The sequence below is a fragment of the Pipistrellus hanaki genome, assembly GCF_964339955.1.
Source record: "Pipistrellus hanaki genome assembly, chromosome: 9".
Taxonomy (NCBI): domain Eukaryota; kingdom Metazoa; phylum Chordata; class Mammalia; order Chiroptera; family Vespertilionidae; genus Pipistrellus; species Pipistrellus hanaki.
In genome coordinates, this window is record NC_140511.1 from 45,186,694 (window position 1) to 45,205,567 (window position 18,874).

Genomic DNA, 18,874 nt, shown 5'->3' on the forward strand with positions numbered 1-18,874 from the left:
ACCACCCAAAGTCTGAACTCTGACATGTACCACAATCTACTTTGTTTTTTTCTTAGGCACTGCTTACCACCTCCTTCTTTCCCCTCTATGTAAGATTTTGTCACACTGCACTCACTGCAAGTGCATGCTCACGTAATTAACCATCTCCCCACCCCAGAAAACCCAATCTTGCCATCCTCCCAGACACTCTAGAATCCACCCACAATGCACACTTCTCAAAAGAGTTGTTTCTTCTTATGTCTCTCCCCACCACTTAGCCAACGAACCTTTGCTCCTCTATCACAAGAGTTAAAGATGGAAAAGATACAATATAAGTTCTGATTATGGAATAGAATGCTCTTTATTAAACAGAAGTTGTGCTGTTAAGACAAAACCTCAGTTCCCATTTGCAGAGGGAAGGTAATGGGGACACAAATGGGCACTGGTGAACTGGAAAGAGGACTCAGTGGTACTTGTGGGCCATGGCATTGGCAACACCAGCCACCAGCTTCTGCCAAGCAGCCTGCACATCAGGGGTGAATTCCTTGCCAAAATGAGAAGCCAGAACAATCACCATCACATTGCCCAGGAGCTGTTAGGAAAAAGACAAAATGACAAAGAAGCATGTTGAGCAGAAGTTTCCAACACAGGTTGTGGAAAAAGAGAATGGCTTAAAACCAAAGCTGCCTGCCAACACTGGACATTAAACTCCTTATGGGTTGTGCTTATGCATGGGCTCTCAGAGTGAGTTTAGTTAAAGTCTCCAACCATTGCCAAAACAGGCCTCCATTTGGTCACAATGCCATCAAGTAACTGGACTTATTTAGACAACTTGTATTTTTGAAAAATTCTGTCTAAAAATCTTTCTCCAAAATCTCTTCCTAAACTTCAATCATCAGGGACCACACAAAATCCTGCATTTCTGCTTTCCTGAGGTAGAACTTTACCTACCAAAAGCCAAATTCCTTTCCTCCTTAAATAAGTTTGCTGTTCTCTGATATTATTCCCTAAGATAAACACAGTTCTGACAAGAGTTTCTGAAAAGATTTAAGCAAACTCAGGCTATTCATCACTTTTTTAAGTCATTAGTTCTGAATCAAGGTGGCCTTGGTGATGCCCACTGGAGGCCTGCCCTCCTACCCGCAGGACCCATAATTTATGAGATCTTTGTTAGTTTTCCCAAAGACTCAATTTCCATTATAATCCCAAAAGGTAAATAAGAAAAAAAGCACATGAACATCTTCTGAACTCACCCTGAAATTCTCAGGATCCACATGCAGTTTGTCGCAATGCAGCTCACTCAGCTTAGCAAAGGCACCCTTGAGGTTGTCCATGTTCTTAACGGCATCTCCAAAGGAAGTCAACACCTTCTTGCCATGAGCTTTGACCTTGGGGTTGCCCATTATGGCAGAAGAAGAGGACAGGTTGCCAAAGTTGTCAAAGAACCTCTGGGTCCAGGGGTAGACGACCAGGAGCCTATAGGATGGGACCATAGCATATGGGAAATCAAAGACTCAACAATCTTAAACAATTTTCAAGGCTCATATTCACCATCCTCACCCATGCATTGAATCCCAGTTCCTACCTGCCCAGCACTTCGCCTCCAGTCTCTTCCACATTTACTTTGCTCCACACATTAGTGACTGCGGTCTTCTCCTCAGCAGTAAAATGCACCATGATGCCGGTCTGAGAGCTTATGGAGATCACAGAGGTGTCAAAAGCACGTGTGTCTGCTGCTGGAAGGGGTAGCCTTTTATTCTTTACCGCTCACCCCCTGGCCCCCTAGTTTCCCCCAGTACTTGGAACTCATTGGTTACGGCTGAGCTGTTCCTTGGGGGTGGAGTCAGGACAGAAAGGGGTCAGCAATGAAGAGTGCACTCCGGTTTGTAACAGAGTTCCTGGGACAATCTCCTTTTGTTGGATCCCTTTTCATTCTCAGCGCAATTTTTTTATTCATTCCCCTTTTTGTCACCCCATGTCATTTTCCAGGATGGTGTTTATCTCCCTCCGTCTCCTTCTCCAAGTAAGACTCATAGAGAGGCAATAAACCCAAGATAGGGAGAGAGTTCCAGCCAAATATTTGTGTTAAGGATAGTGACAAGGACAAAAACAGGGTCTCAAAAAACAAACAAACAACAATAACAAAAAACCAGCCATGACTGGGTAGCTCAGTTCATTGGAGCATTGACCCAGACATCAAAAGGCTGTGGGTTTGATTCTAAGTCAGGGAACATGCTATGGAACTATAGCAGATGGGAAATCAAATATTCAAAAATCTTAAACAACTTTCCTGATCAAATGTCAAGGTTCATATTCACCATCCTCACTCATGCATTGAATCCCAGTCCCTACCCGCCCAGCACTTTACCTTCTTCCACATTTACTTTGCTCCACGCATTAGTGAGAGTCTCCTCCTCACAAAAGAAGAAGTCTCAGGAACAAACCCACATCAAAACGCTGTGGGTTTGACTCCAGGTCATGTTTTGAGTTTGTTCCCCCATTGGGCACTTGCGGGAAGCAACCAATCAGTATTTCTCACTCTCTGACTCAAAAAATCAATAAAAACATATTCTCAGATAAGGATTAAAAAATATAATGGACATAGAATCTCAGCCAGTTCTATCTCCCTTAAAAAGTAATTTAAAACTCTGCATCTTAGTTTACCAAGTGAGAAAAAACACATATATGGTTACTTCAGGAAGCTGAAGAGAGTAGTAAGGGATCCACAATAGGACTATGACTTTAATCCCAAAGTACAATACCTGAGGGTGATTTCACAGAGAAGAATGACAGAATATAAACTTCTATCCCATGCTTCCCAGGACCCCTCACTCTGTCTATTTCTCTGTGACTGAAGAAGAAGCTGGCTGCTTTGGGGATATTGCTCTGAGCTCTCTTCTTGATTTTCTGTCCTACTTATACTCTTTTTACAACTTATTTTAAACCAGGATTTGTGATCAAACTAAGGAATAGATTAATCAATGTTAATCAGGCTAGGAGTTGGAGAATGGTTTAATGTTTGTTGTAGCCATTAGATGCCAGAGACTTTAAATTTCTGGTGTCCTTATTTTTTTTTGTTTGTTTTGATGCTCTTGTTGTCTTTGGGATTCCCTAAGAATTCGTCATGAAATATTGTCTGGACTTGTCACTTTCTCAATTACAATTCACTGTTATTATATTCAAGTCTGTTTGATATGGTGGTGAGGAAAGGTGGAGAAGCATTCTATATGCATAATTAAATGTCAGTCTTTTATGGACCAATTTTCCTAAATTGTCACCTTCCCATGTGGTATTTAGTTATTTCTCCCTTAATAAATTTAGGGAAGACTCCCTTGATTAGACTACATAGTCTAGCATGACAGGATTGTTGGGTGAGGAAGAAGATATTTGATCACTGAAGTAGAAGAACAATGAATAAACAAGAAACAGTTGGCTACTCAGTAAATAATAATCTTTGGTTTAATACAAGTTTTATGTGTTTTTTAACCCATAAAAATAGAGCTATAGGTTTCCAAAGAAAATTTTCTATAGATCAAGTGTGAGGAAAGTGACTTTTCCTTAGACCTTGGGCATGAGGGTCAGACATTGCCAAAGCACAATGAACAAGAACCAAGTCGCTCAAAACCAAGAGCTTGGGAAACAAATCTCTCTCTGAAGCAGATCCTATGAGAATGTCCAGTTCTCCTTCCAATTCAGAGCGTGGGCATCAGTCTTCTCTTGGCTTCAGCATATGGTGTTGATCCTCTTCCTCCACCTTCACTCCCATTGCAAAGCCCATAACTCCTCTACTAGAGGCTTTAGGAATCAGAGCTGGCTTGCCTCTAGGGATCTGGCTCATCCTTTGCTCTCTTAACACTAAAGGTTGTGGAAAAAGACTTTAAGAAATGGTTATAAGGTTGAATGGCAGCATATCTGCAGCTAAGTATAAGGCTTATGAATTCTGATTCTGAAGTCAGCTGAGTGTAGTTTCATTAGGGGTTTGTTGATTCAGGCTAAATTATCTCAGATGCTCATTTTGAAGTATTTTATATATATTTCTCCTATGGAATATAATAATTATTTTCTTCCTTTCTTGAATGAAATACCCAATGCTTAGAGAGATAAGTGACATAGTTATCCAAGATAGATCAGAAAGATTAAATGTCAGAAAAAATAGAAATTTATTACTTATAAAGTAGAAAATTAATAAAATATGATAGTAACATTAAATCTCAAAGTACTTAAACAAAAAGACTTTTAAAAAGAAACTCTGATGGGAGATATCTGTAAAACTATCAACAATAAAAAATATATTTAAAAAACAATAACATTTATAATGCTAACCTAAATAAGTGAAATAATAAATATATAAGAATTATTAATTAAATTAACAAAGATAAATATGGAATATACAAAAAGCATACACATATAAACTTATTATAAAACTAGAGGCCTGGTGCATAATCAGGCCAGCAGAGGAAGGCAGTTGGAAGGAACCAGGCCTGCAAGGGAGAGCATTTGGGGGAAACTCAAGCCTGTAGGGGATGGCAGTTGGGGGCAACAAGGCCTGCAGGGGAGAGCAGTTGGCAGTGACCAGGCCTGCAGGGGAGGTCAGTTAGGGGCAACCAGGCCAGCAAGGGAGGGCAGTTGGAGGCAAACAGGCTTGCAAGGGAGGACAGTTAGGGGCAACCAGGCTGGCAGGGGAGTAGTTAGGCATCGATCAGGCTGGTAGGGGAGTGGTTAGAGGTGATCAAGCTGGCAGGCAGAAGCAGTTAGGGGCAATCAGGCAGGCAGGCAGGCAAGCAGTTTGGAGCCAACAGTCCTGGATTGAGAGGTTCCAGATTGAAGATGGTGCAGGCTGGGCTGAGGGACTATCCCTACTGACTGTGTGACTTTGGGAATTATATTCTTTATAAACAGGATGTTCACTTACACCATTACTTATTATGATGTAAAATTGGAAACAACTTTTTGGTTCAACAATAGAATATTAGTTAAATTATGATAAACATGAATTTGAATAAGCTTCAGCTAGGTAAAATTATATGGATGATTATTAAATTACCTGAAAATTTTATGGATGATTATTAAAATTAGCCTTAAAAAAAAAAAAAGAAAGAAAGAAAGAAAAGTAAAAGAAAAAGAAACTCTGGGTAGGTCAGGCTCACACTCGCTCTCTTTCTGCCCCCATTTTGGTACCTGGTTTCCCACACAAAATGCTCAGTGAAGCCACAGAGATTGTCCCTCCTACAGAGGAGGTGCCATAGCCCCAGGCTGGGACATGGTCTGGAACAGAATCGGACATTGATGCATCAGTACCAGAGCTCAGGGAACAAGATTCCATAACAAGCACAACAGCAGTGGCTGAAATCAATGAAGAACCATTCAGTAAAACAAAACAGAGCCAGAGTGAAGAGAAGGCACAGAAGGCTATGTCCAAACTGGGATGTGGACAGGTTCCCCAGGACCCTAGGGTCTCTATACAGACATCGGAGAATATTATCTCTGTCATCACAAAACCAGAGGTCTGCAAGAGCCCAGCTTCAGATGATAGGTAGTTTGGGGGAAGCCAAGATCGAGGATTGAGTTCAGCAAGCATAAGTAGCAGCTGCTGAGACATTCAAAGTTCAAGGTGAAGCTGTCTCAAGCATTTAAGAAAACACACAGACTCAAACTGTACAAGGAGGAGAGTGAGGAGTAAGAGGTTGATGAAACAGGTGTAGAAGTTAAGGACATAGAATTGGTCATGTCACAGGCAAATGTGTGGAGAGCAAAGACAGTCCCTGTCCTGAAGAAAAACAGTAATGGTTCTGTAAGTGTTATGGAATTAACAATGCAATCATCTAAAAATGAGAAACTTCTGTTGGTATTTCAAAAGAGTAACTGTAGCTTGGCTTGAAATTTGTGCTGTTTCTATCATTAGTAAAGTTATGGCTTCTTATGGATGAAAAAACAAACTCTGAAATTTGTTAAAGATTAATTCCTACTCTCAGGGTATCCAGTATTAGCATTTATATGCTGTGCAGTATTTTAATAAACGTAAGATACCTGTTTTTAGCAGGAACAAATCAAGTACTTTTTAAAATCTTGCTAGACATGTGTACTAATCCTAGGAGTCAAATATTGTATTATCTTCAGAAGCTCTTGATGTGGGGAATTTTATGAAGTACATTGTTGTTAGGTAAAACAGGTCTTTAATCCTATTGCAAAATACTTGATGTATTTTGTATTATGATGTAAAATTAGAAACAACCCCCCCCCCCCAATTTTATATCATAATACAAAATACATCAAGTAGCCGAAACCAGTTTGGCTCAGTGATAGAGTGTCGGTCTGCAGACTGAAAGGTCCCAGGTTCGATTCCGGTCAAGGGCATGTACATTGGTTGCGGGCACATCCCCGGTAGGGGGTGTGCAAGACGCAGCTGGTTGATGTTTCTCTCTCATTCACGATTCTAGTTCTCTATCTCTCTCCCTTCCTCTCTGTAAGAAAATCAATAAAATATATTTTAAAAAAATACATCAAATATTTTGCAGTAGGGTTAAAGACCTGTTTTAAAAGAAAAATACTTCAAATGTTATTCTTCACCACAAAAGAGTTCTTTTATTTTTAATTTATAAAATTGAAAAATTATAGACAGGGTTAATAAATCACTGAAAGTACAAAATAGCTGCTTAGATTTTTTGAAATTCTTTATTGTTTAAATTTTTATGTAAGTCTCCTTTTCCCCCCATTGATCTCTTCTTGGCTGCCTGCATCTCCTCCCCCATCCTTGACCAACACATGCCCTCCCTCACCCCCTACTGTCTATATCCATTGATTATACTCATATGCATGTATAAAAGTCCTTTGGTTGATCTCTTATCCCTCACCCTTCATCTTCCCTCATAGGTTGTACAGTCTGTTTGATGTTTCTATGACTCTGGTTATTTTTGTTCATCAGTTTATATTGTTCATTATAATTCCATAAATGAGAGGAAGATATTTATCTTTCTCTGACTGGCTTATTTCACTTAGCATAATGCTCTCCAGTTCCATCCATGTTGTTGCATAAGATAAGTATTCCTTCTTTTTTAAGCAACATACTATTCCATTGTGTTGATGTATGAAGTTTTTTTTTTTTAATCCACTCACCTGATGATGGGTATTTAGGCTGTTTCCAAATCTTAGCAATTGTAAATTGTGCTCCTGTGAACATAAGGGTGCATATATCCTTTCTAACTAGTGTTTCTGTTTTCTTGGGATACATTCCTAGAAGTGGGATTACTGGGTCAAATGGAAGTTCCATTTTTAAGTTTTTGAGGAAATGCCATACTGTTTTTCCATAGTGGCTGCACCAGTCTGCATTCCCACCAACAGTGCATGAGGGTTCCTTTTTCTCTACATCCTCTCCAGCACTTGTCCTTTGTTGATGATAACTATTCTGACAGATGTGAGATGATACCTCATTGTTGATTTTATTTGCCTCTCTCAGATGATCAGTGACTTTGAGCATGTTTTCATATGCTTCTTGGACTTTTGAATGCCCTCTTCCAAAAACTGTCTATTTTGGTGTTCGGCCCTTTTTTTTAATTATTATTATTGGATTGTTTATCTTCCTTTTGTTAAATTGTATGAGTTCCCTATAAATTTTAGAGATTAAACCCTTATAGGAGATAACATTGGCAAATATGTTCTCTTATGCAGTGGGCTTTCTTGTCTTTTTTTTAATGGTTTCTTTTTACTATTCAGAAACTTTTTATTTTGATGTAGTTACATTTGTTTATTTTCTCCTTAGTTTACATTGCCCTAGGAGCTGTATCAGTAAAGATATTGCTACAACAAATGACTGCTATTTTGCTTCCTGCAGCTTCTTCAAATATTTTTATAGTTTCCTGTCTTACATTTAAGTCCTTTAGTCATTTTGAGTTTGTTTTTGTGTATGGTAGAAGTTGATAGTCTAGTTTCATTTTTTTTTGCATGTATCTGTCCAATTTTCCCAGCACCTTTTATTGAAGAGACTGTCTTGACTCCATTAGATGCTCTTGCCTCCTTTGTCAAATATTAATTGAGCATAATGGAGTGGTTTGATTTCTGGGTTCTGGGTTCTATTCCATTGAACTATGTGTCTGTTCTTGTGCCAGAACCTGGCAGTTTTGAGAAGAGTGGCTTTGTAGTATAGCTTGATATCTGGTATTGTGATGCTTTAATTAAAAAGAATATTGGTTCCTCTGCTTCCATTATGCATCTGAATTTATGTTCTTACAATAGAAATATGTGGGATCAAAGGTCCTATTAGGTGTTGCATTAGCCCAAAATAAATCGGGGAAAAAAATGTTGTAGTTGCCATGCAGGAACCAAGGAACATTTTCTAATATGATTGCACAGAATGAGAAAATAGACCACAACCTGTGGTTAGGCAACACTACTGCTTTCTAATCACAGTCCCATCACTGAGATGCATACCTAAAATTAATAAAATAATTTATGTCAGCTGTGATTGAAAAATAAAAATGAAATAAATAAACAAATAAACATTGTGTCTGCATCTTCTCTCACAAAGGTTGTAGGTGACTTTGAACCAGAACTGGGTCTCATACTTAGTGGCATCTTTTGGTTGGTGCCTTACAGCATGGACATTGATAGCTTAACTGATCTCTGTGTACACTGTGACATGCTATAGCCAGTCATTTATATATGTTAATAAAAATAGCAGGAATCTTCACTGGGAGGTGAGGTAAAAAAGGCCAGAACAAACCAGTTATTAAACACTTTCTATATGTTGGACCCTGAGTGTAAATCTTAAACCTAGCAACTTAGAAAGTTATACATTTCTCATTTTCCCTGAAATGTAGCTTTACTCTTTTGGTTTCCTTGATGTTTTTTGACTTTAAGTAAAATTATCTTATTTTCATGATTAAAATTCTGGAAAATAGTGATATTTCTGTTTAATTTAAATAGTATTGCTAATGCATTCTATGAACTAAGAACAATATAGAAAAAAATGTCTCTGGAAGAGTCAGCATTTGAACCAGTGCTTTCTAATTTTTGTATTGCTAAGTTTATTACACAAGTATAGGTTATTGGTCCATATCTTATGGCTCTTATCTAAGACCCAAGTTTAGTGGAAATTTATAAACTTTTGTTCAAATGTAGTACCTATGAATTATACATAAATCCACTATTTAAATTTCTATTTAGGGTTGATTCCAGAGGACTCTTGTAGGAATAGGGCTTAGAATTCTGTATCCAGAAATGAAATAAAAAGTTTAATTCTATGCTAAGATCCCATCTCACTGCTGGAGATTTAGAAATCTTTGACTTGGTTACTTTTAAATTCTCAAGATGTTAACTTTTTTTTTTTTTAAACCCCGGCATGCTATTTTAGTACTTTATTTGGGCTTTCAGTATTGAAGCTATAGCATAACATGGTTCCTGGGGCGGGGGGGAGGGGTGTGTGTGTGTGTGTGGGGGGGGAGAATTCTGCAATCTCCCTGGGAAAGGATAAACTTAAGATTTGGTAAGTAAGCCAGATATAGATGGAAGCAGCAATGACTATGGTTAGATCCCATCTATTGACAAGATAATTCACTAAGAGAAATTATGAGAAACCAGAATCCTTGATTTATATGACCTGGTGGGGCAGTTCATGATTACTCCACCCATAAACCCCCTTTCAGCTCTTGCTAATTCTAGCTCTAAAAGGGTTCTTCCTAAAATCAAATTCCCACAATTTCTGAATTTTTGAGTTTGAGGCATGTGGGAAGGAAAGGAACACCTCTTAGCTTTCTGAACTAACAAGCTACTGTAGCTCTTCTCTGTACAAGAGCCTCATTCAGACTCCAATGTCACTGGTTTCTCCCTATACCTGTTTTTTGTTTATTTGTTTTTCTTTTTTCTTTCTTTGTTTTGTTTCTTCTTTAGTTTATTTACTCATTTACTCACTTGTTTTCTGAAGTTTCAGAGGCACTTTATTATTATTATTTTTTAACAGAGGCAGGCAGATCTAGTGTTTTTCTCCTTCTGGGGACTTGGGCTGGTGATAGGTGGGTGAGGTCAGAAACTGTGGGAACAGATAAGGGCTCAGGAATACACAGAGATGTGGCAAGGGAGGGGACTAGCTAAAGACAGTGACAGTGAAAGTTTCTTTCCTACTTTCAAAGACTCCATCTATGGTCCCTATCAAGTAGATAATGGGAGTACTTGAGGGTCCTGCATTATTAACTATCAGAAATGCCTAGTAAATATGTGGTGTAATATATCAGTGTGTGTTTATAAGTATGTGATTATTGTCAAAACATGAAGGCTACAGTGACTAGTTAACATGCAAGGTTCGGGAAGCCAGTAGAATAAACTTCATTCTTTAAATTAAAATAAATTAAGTGACAAATGAGAGAGATTCAGTTCCCTGAAAGAGACAGAATGTCTCCCAGGCCAGAAATTCTTAATTATAATCTTATGGAATGTTCTGATATATAAAGAGAAGAGTTGTACTCATTAGAGAGTTGGCCAACAAAAAGTATTGTATAAAGGGAAAAATCAAGGAGAGTGTAGAAAAAAAGTTGCTCTATTGGCTTATAGTCTAGATGTTTTGAACCTCACATGGCATTTACATCCAGGCCAAGGCTATCCTTGAAGATGAATGAATAGGCCATCTCAAGATGATTACTTAGCATATTTGCATCCAGCTACCTGCCTCACAGTTTATTTCCTCTACTTTTACCTGATTGATGTAAGGAAATAACTTAATGCTCACATAGACATGAATAGTCCAGTTATAAATCTTCATGTAAATTAATAAGTACTCTGGTTTCCATTTTGGTCCTGAGTGCCTTTCTTTTGGCCAAAATAAGCCTTCAAGAGCAAATTCACCTACAAAACAAATGGGACACATCCTGTAACTCAATAATTTGATCAAAATACTTGCTTGTTTACTTTTTGTCAGATTCCTCCCACTATCAACTCCATGAAAACAGGGGCATTTCCCACACACACACTTTTATATTCATAGTATTTTCGCAGTGTTGAATAAATGAATGCATAGCTAAACACAGACACAAATACAACCAGTTTGGCTCAGTGATAGAGCATCAGCCTGAATTCTGAAGAGTCCCAGGTTCGATTCCAATCAAGGGCATATACTTTGGTTATGGGCACATCCCCTGTGGGAAGTGTGCAGGAAGCGGCTGATCAATGTTTCTCTCTCATCAATGTTTCTAGCTATCTCTCTCCCTTCCTCTCTGTAAAAAATCAATAAAAATAAAAAAAAATCCTTGCTAATTGATATCTAACTAGTTCTAGTTGGCCTTACCCCTTCCAACATTACTCCACAGATTTCTTTCTATGTATATAGCAGTTGAATGTGTGTATATATATATATATATATATATATATATATATATATATATATATGTGTGTGTGTGTGTGTGTGTGTGTGTGTGTGTGTGTCTTTTTATTTACAGTTGTATTTGTGTCTGTGTTTAGCTATGCATTCATTTATTCAACACTGCGAAAATACTATGAATATAAAAGTGTGTGTGTGGGAAATGCCCCTGTTTTCATGGAGTTGATAGTGGGAGGAATCTGACAAAAAGTAAACAAGCAAGTATTTATATGGTATATGCCAAATGATGTTAAGTCCTATGAAGGAAGATATTGTATTGAGGGCAGAGTGTGAAGAGACAACTGTGAAAGGGTATTGCTGCTTTGAATAGTGTGGCATGGATTTCCTCACGATAATGGAACACTTGAGAAGCTACTGGTAGATGACAAACCAATTCACACAGAACTGAGGTTAAGTGTAAAATGCATGGGGAATTTCAAATATAAATATCCTAAAATGAGAGTGAAACCTAGATGTGTGTTTGTTTTCTCCTTTTCCATCTCCTCAAGAGGATGCTTAGAATTTTCAAGGGAGGACAATAAGCTCAATGTAGAAGCAGATTAAGTGATGGAGAAAGTGGAAGATGTGATCCTAGACGTGCTAATCTATAAAATGTGGAACAATAATAATACTTATATCTTAGAGTTGTAAGAAAACATTCAATATACATATATGCCTCTCTCTCTCTCTCTTTATATATATTCTTAGACTCATAGATGTATGCATATATAATATACATATAATTATATCTGCATATATACATACATATGTATATATGTTATGTATACACTAGAGGCCTGATGCACGAAATTTGTGTAAGGGGCTTAGCCCTCGCAGCCCTGACTTCATCCAGAAGGTCATCTGGATGGTCTTCTGGACCATTATTCTGCTGTTCAGTCCAATTAGTATATTAGCTCTTTAGTTAATGTGTTAATATATATGTGCCAACATTAAGACGTTTAATGCAATAAATGAATCTAAAAACATCCATTTCAAAATTCCCTGTGGTTCAATTGAACTAATTTATCTGCCCCCCCCCCTTTTATTTTTTAATTAAAAAATGTGTTTAACTTATTGGGTTGACATTTGTTAATAAAATTATATATGTTTCAGGTGTACAATTCTATAATACATCATCAGTCTATAGTATTGTATGTTCACCAAACAAATTCAAATCTCCTTCCATCACCATTCATTCCCCATTTGCCCTCTACCACTTTTTCCCAACTCCTTTTCATTTATTTTTCTTAAATGTATAATTCCTTAAGTCATTTCACATTTCTGAAACATGTTTTGCCAACATTAACTTCTAGCAAAGCCTACTTCAACGTAGTTGATCTGGAGGCCTTCTCTGATCCCTCAACCTCCTGGTCTTCTCCCCCTTGGCACTGTTTCATGGTTTTTAGCCCTTTATAGTCCTAGACAGTTACTGACACATGGGAACAATGTTGGCTCCAATCAGGGAATGTTTCTTTTTGATAGGATTTTCAGTTGTCTACATTTTCCCAATAAAATAGGTAGCGCCAAGACAGTCCTGAGACTTTTTAAAATTGAGGGCTTCTAAGTGTCCTCCCCATCAGAGCTGACCCAGCATGTGAGCCTGTGCCCCACCAGAGCACGGGGCCTTTGTCACCTGGATGTCTGGAAGTATACTGAAATGGCAAATAATGATGTCCTTTTTTGTCTGTTTCATGCCTTTCTCTTTTATACTCATATCTCTGTCCAAATCTACAAAATTCTGTACAAAGTGGCTGTTCAGTATGTGCACTGTTAGGAAGGTAAGATCTGGGAAATACCTTTAGCAACCCAGTCCTGCCACATCTTTATATATAAGAAGAAAGTAGGTTCTGCTCTGGTATATGAGAAAGGGTCAGGGAGCTCACTGGCAAAGGTCTTATGTTTCAAGTTATTTTGATAGTGTTAGATTATTAATTAAAAATCCATACACATGTACTGACAAGAGATATTTGTCTGCTTCCATGCATATGATGCAGCCTGCAAGGTGAATATCTGATGAACATTGACTGATAATTCTGTGCCATCTATTGGGACAAGCAGAAATAACCTTTTAAATCAGAAGAAAATATATTGTAGTCTAAGACATTACATTCTGCATCAGGGATCCCTTTCTCTTTACGATGCTGGTTGGGGTGGAGTTGGTCTTACAGTCAACTTCTTCTTTTCTTGCCATCTGTCCTCTAAGCCTCTTGCTGGGGACCCAGATAGCAGTCATCTCTGAAGGCTGAAAACATCTGGCCACACACGCTAAGCGTCAGCATGACTCAGCATGATTCAGCAGGCTGTCCTGGGGCTAGATCCTTGCCTAGAAGGATAGGCAGATCATGAAGATAGAAACATAACACTGACTCAGACTGGGGCCCTGAAAAAAATGTCTGTGGGGACTACAGGAAGGCAGCAATGGAAGATTAGACAAAAATGGAATATGAAGCTCATTTAATCAAAGTTGAGGAGGCTGGAGGGGATAGAGAGCTGGGCTTGTAGAAAGTACAGTCATCTAGTAAATGTTCCCAGAGTACCTTCTATGTGCCAGACACTAATTTTAGTGCTTCAATCATAAGACATATAACATCTCTTGCCTTTCAGGAGTCCTTGTCAAACCAATAGTTAATAATAACCCAGTATTATAGTATTTTTCATACTTAATAAAGACTTACATAGGGGCTCAAAGATGTGATTCTTTAGGTTCTTTCTAGGGAGTAAAAAATGGGCCAAAATATTTTACAGAATTGAGAAAGCTTAGGATTGGCTTAAACAGATGAAGATAAATTTTTCATAATGGAACAATTCTTCAGGCAAGGTATAAAGAACTAGCTAAAATACAGTAAAACAGGGTGACTTGGTATAAGAGAGGTCCCATTGTTTCATAGTCAGAGAAGAAAACTTCACTACTCATCACAATCCTTCCTTCCTCCTCTCTTCAACATCAGAGGTTTCATAAGTAAGCTCTTGAGGGTCAAGAAAATCACATAAAGGAATAAGGTGTCAGGTAGAGTCTGCAATGAATACAAGCCCAAACCTAATAAAAGAGGGCAGTCAATGCTTTAACCAAATGATGCCATAGGACCCCAACCCTACCTAGTTCTTAATGTAACCTTGGACAAGTTGCTTTATGTTTCTGAAATAGATTTGTTATGAGGAATAATTTCACTTATTGTATAAAGAAATCGGTACATAGTATATGCTAAGAGTTATCTGTTGTCATAATATTATAACTATATACTTATAATGAAAGGGCCACATCTTACTTTCAAAATATGATTGGGAATAGAAATATTTTGAGACATTTTTTTTGTGGGAGGAAAACAAAATTTATTGGGGGAAACAAAGCTTGGGGGGAAATACACAGACCAGAGAGCCCAAAATGGATTACCCTATTTTCCTATATTTGAAAATAAATGTTACATATACTTAAAGTGTACAACATGATGTTTTGAGATACATATAAATTGTGAAATGTATTACTACCCTCAATAATTAACATATCTTTTTCTGACAGTTATCATTTTGTATATGTGATGACAGTACCTGAGATCTACTCTCTTAGAAAAAAAAAAATTCAATATTGTATCACTTACTATAGTCATCATGCTTTGCATTAGATGTCCAGATTTATTCAACTTACATAACTGCAACTTTGTACCCTTTGACTGACACCTCCCTATTTCCCTCCCCACCACAATAACCACTCTTCTACCCTCTGCTTCTATGTATTAAACCTTGTATTCCACATATAAGTAAGCTCATGCAACTTTTTTCTTCTCTCGTTCTTTTGCTTTAAATGTTGGCAGCAGTTTTCATTTATTTTGAAACACCCTTCAGGCCTCCCAAAAACAATTCTTATGAGAGTTACTTAGACAATGGGCCATCAAGTTGTGTCTTTTGGTCTACCTTCTCTCTCGCTCTCACCCTCACATTTGCCTTTTCTCTTTACTCACTGTCCTCCTCATAGTGCCTTTCTACTAGTCTTCCTTTGACCAGTGAATGTCTCCTGAGGCAATCTAAAATCTAAACCAGACCTTACATGTAGAAGGAAAGAAAAAATCAATGGCTGATTTTTGAGAGTGAGGAAGTAGGACAGCTCAGCCCAATACAGATGATATAGCATCTTCTATGAAATTGGAGATGAAAAAGTCAATGTGATGCCCAAGCTGGTTTGGAGAAGTTAGCACACAGAGAAGTCTTACAGTGATAACATTTGGAAAAACTGTTATTGTAGGTTCTGAATATGGAGGTGTAAGGAATCTTCAGACGTTCTTTATATTTTTGTATTTCTAACTTATCACGCAGCACTGCTCCTAGCATGGTGTCTTGACCCTAGTTCGAATATCACACAGACTGAAATAGGCAGATATGAGTATGTTTTGGGTGCAGTGAGTTTCTTATTTACAGCAGCATTAACAGAGACTCAGTAGGTTAGCCCTAAGTAGTAACTGAAGACTGTAATACATGAATGTTCTCTTCCTTAATCAAATTGGCAGCTTGGCTGAGGGGTCAAGAGGTCATTTGGGCAGGTATGGGCCTCTAATGTTATGCAAGACCTATCTATAACCTGCAATTCAACAATCTCTGTAATCCAAGACAGAGCCTCTTTCTATTCTGAACTTGTTTCCAGTTTTTTGTTTGTTTGTTTGCTTTTTACTTCTTTACTTCTCAACTTTCCTAATGAGATGCAGCCATATTGTGGAAGTATATGTCAAATGTGGTTTGAACTCTTATCTCCAATCTCTGAGGAAAGTGGGTGAAAGTGAGTGGTAGAGGGTAAGGGTAGCTACTTCTGTTTCTTGGGTCTAGAAGATGTTTGTATTGGTGTTTTGTTTTGGAAAAAGCACAGTCTCTGCAGCAGCATAGCTGAGCACCCATCCCAGCCTCACTAGCTCAGTGAGCTTAAATAGGTTATTCCACCTCTTTGACCAGGCGCGTATTAGGAGAACCCAGAACACCTGGGTTCAAATCACTTCATGGGTATACGGCTTCAATAAATTTTCTTGTATTTTCTGTGCCTCGGTAAGAAACATTAATCTACTTCTGAATATTAGTATGAAAATAAACTAAGTTCATATGATGCACTTTATGTATGCCCTAGTGTATACTTAATAATAAACAAAATATTACTTAACACTAGCATGAATTACAAAACATTCAATATATATAACTCACAGATTATTTAAATACCCTACGATGGCACCAGACATTTTAAAAAATTTCAATATTAATTCCCATCTCCTTTTCATTTTTCTCTGGCTTAAATCCCTTTATTTATTTATTTATTTATTTATTTATTTATTTATTATTAATATATTTTATTGATTGTTTACAGAGAGGAAGGGGAAGGATAGAGAGTTAGAAACATCGATCGGCTGCCTCTTGCACACACTCCACTGGTATGTGCCTGCAACCAAGGTATGTGGCTTTGACCAGAATCAAACCTGGGACCCTTGAGTCTGCAGGCCAACGCTCTATCCACTGAGCCAAACCGGTTAGGGCAAATTTCTCTATTTCTTAAAGTCTATTCTTTGATCACAAGTTTCTTTAGCATTCTATTTCTTGTTTAACTCCTGGTCAGATTCTTAGTGGACCTTTTATGCTTCAAAATCTTGGGTTGTATATACTCCCAATAAAGTGATATTTAAAAAAAAAAAACAACCCTCCAAAATTGTTGTCAGCTGCTTTCGTCTGTGCCCAGTGGCTTCAGAGGCTTCAGCCCTTAAAGTTAAGCTCTGAATGTGGACCCCAGAACTTGGGAAGATGGTCTTACTGGGAGAAAGGGAGGCTTCTGTTGCACAACATCTCAGGGCATTGTCAAGTTAAATATTGGACTTGGAACCTGCCTCTACATTTAAATAGTGATTGGTGTTAATTTTCTAGAAACTATCTGTTGCTTTGACACCTCTGGTCACCAGGAAGCCTACAGTTTTGGCCTGAATTGTTGTCATTGGTTCAGAAACTCTGTAGCTCTGGATGCTCATTAGATAGATACAACTACTATTCTTATTTCATAGATAATGAGGCTGAGCTCAGAGGAGTTAATGCATTGTCCTTGTTGGTGGTGAGTCTCATGTGATAGTAAAATGCTGCTGTGCTGTGTTTCCCTACCCTTTCCCATGCTCACCCCTTAATTCACAATCTATCTCCCCCAAGACTCATGAGCTCCACCCAGAGCTACCAACCTGACCTGAATATCTATCTGAGCCCACAGACCTATAGCTCTTCTGGGCCCTGATAGCTGGCAGCTAGCCCTGCCCCTGCCCTCTCTGCAACTTCTGATAGACACATCTTACACAGCAGCTCCCAAAGTTCCTTTGGGGGCCTTGGGTTTGCTGAGTCAACACTTCCTGGTTCAAGCTATGAGAGACTCCTGCTCGCAAATCTGTAATTATCAACTTTTCCGTTCCCACTTCCTTCACCTATAGCCCTGTTCCTATGCTTTCCCAGTTCCATCCATCAAACGCTCCTCAGCAGTGCAGCAAGGGGCTGTGAGCAGTACATACAGTGTCTGACCTGGGTCCACGCACTAGCATTGTCCCTTACATGTCTGACTTTAGGCAAAAGCCTCAGCTCTTCTGAGTTTAGTCCTGTCATCTAAATACAGGAATAATAATTATATTTCTCTTATGAAGTTAGTGTGAGTATAGAAAGAGATATGACACAAGGTCTATAAAGCAGAAGTTTAATTGATTAGACTTTAGAATAAAAAGCATTCTCAACAAATAGATTTTATCATCCATTAACCCTGTCCTTCTTCACCCACAGATCTCCCACTCACTCTTTATATCTTTATATCCTTTCGTTCCTATTCATTCTCTCTCCCTTATAGAGCTTCTCTTTAAAACTACCGATACCAGGAATAAGATGGGATTTGGAAATAAGCCATTAATAAGGGAGGTATTTCTTGAAAAGGCCATAGTCACCGAATGGATCATCTCACATCTCAACAAGGTTTGGGGGGGGGGGGGATTAAGGTCAGTGGATGGAACCAAGAAAGGAATACCAGGCACCTGGGCTCAGGACCTCCTAGAATCAGAATAAGGTCTAGATGTTGGGAAGGTTTTCTCAGGAGAAACTCTTTCAACAAAGAGGGTCACAGGCTATGGAAAACCAGTTTTTGAATATAGGTGAGGAAATTCTGAGAGGACAGGCTGAAGAGGGTTGCTCTGGAGGTTTGGGGCAGGAGGCTTTCTGTCACAGGAAGAAAACCTGTTCAGTATAGACACTTGTCTTTTTCCTCTTCATGTCAGTGGGCTCCTGAGGTTAGATCAGGCTGCACAAGGCCTTACATTTCCATCTGCTGGAGCCCTGAATGTGGAGAGAGCATTGTGGTTTTCATGTCACTCACAACACTTTCTTGTTATTCTTCCCCAGCACCTCAGCTGATTAATACAATCATTAAGGGTAGCGAGAGCCTTCTCTAACGTGTTCATATGTGTGTACATGATGGGGAACAGAGAATAACGTGTAATGTCATAGGTATTCACAGAGATATGTGAGTCTAGGAACTCAAGGTCAACTTTGCTTAGGGTAAAAACCCCTATGAAA

General features: G+C 38.4%; 1 protein-coding gene and 1 pseudogene across 2 annotated transcripts; one reads left to right on the plus strand and one right to left on the minus strand.

Moving 5' to 3' along the window:
* Positions 1-343: 343 nt before the first annotated feature.
* On the minus strand, positions 344-13,536 carry LOC311627798 (hemoglobin subunit epsilon). Its single transcript, XM_084894400.1, has 4 exons — positions 13,487-13,536; positions 1,565-1,712; positions 1,233-1,455; positions 344-571 (listed from the first exon to the last, which is right to left on the minus strand). Exons 1-4 carry the CDS (start codon positions 13,509-13,511, stop codon positions 443-445), a joined length of 525 nt encoding a protein of 174 aa, XP_084750526.1. The 5' UTR covers positions 13,512-13,536; the 3' UTR covers positions 344-442.
* Positions 5,175-5,857, plus strand: LOC311627534 (nascent polypeptide-associated complex subunit alpha-like; annotated as a pseudogene). Its single transcript has one exon. The product of its transcript is annotated as a nascent polypeptide-associated complex subunit alpha-like (transcript).
* Positions 13,537-18,874: the final 5,338 nt, after the last annotated feature.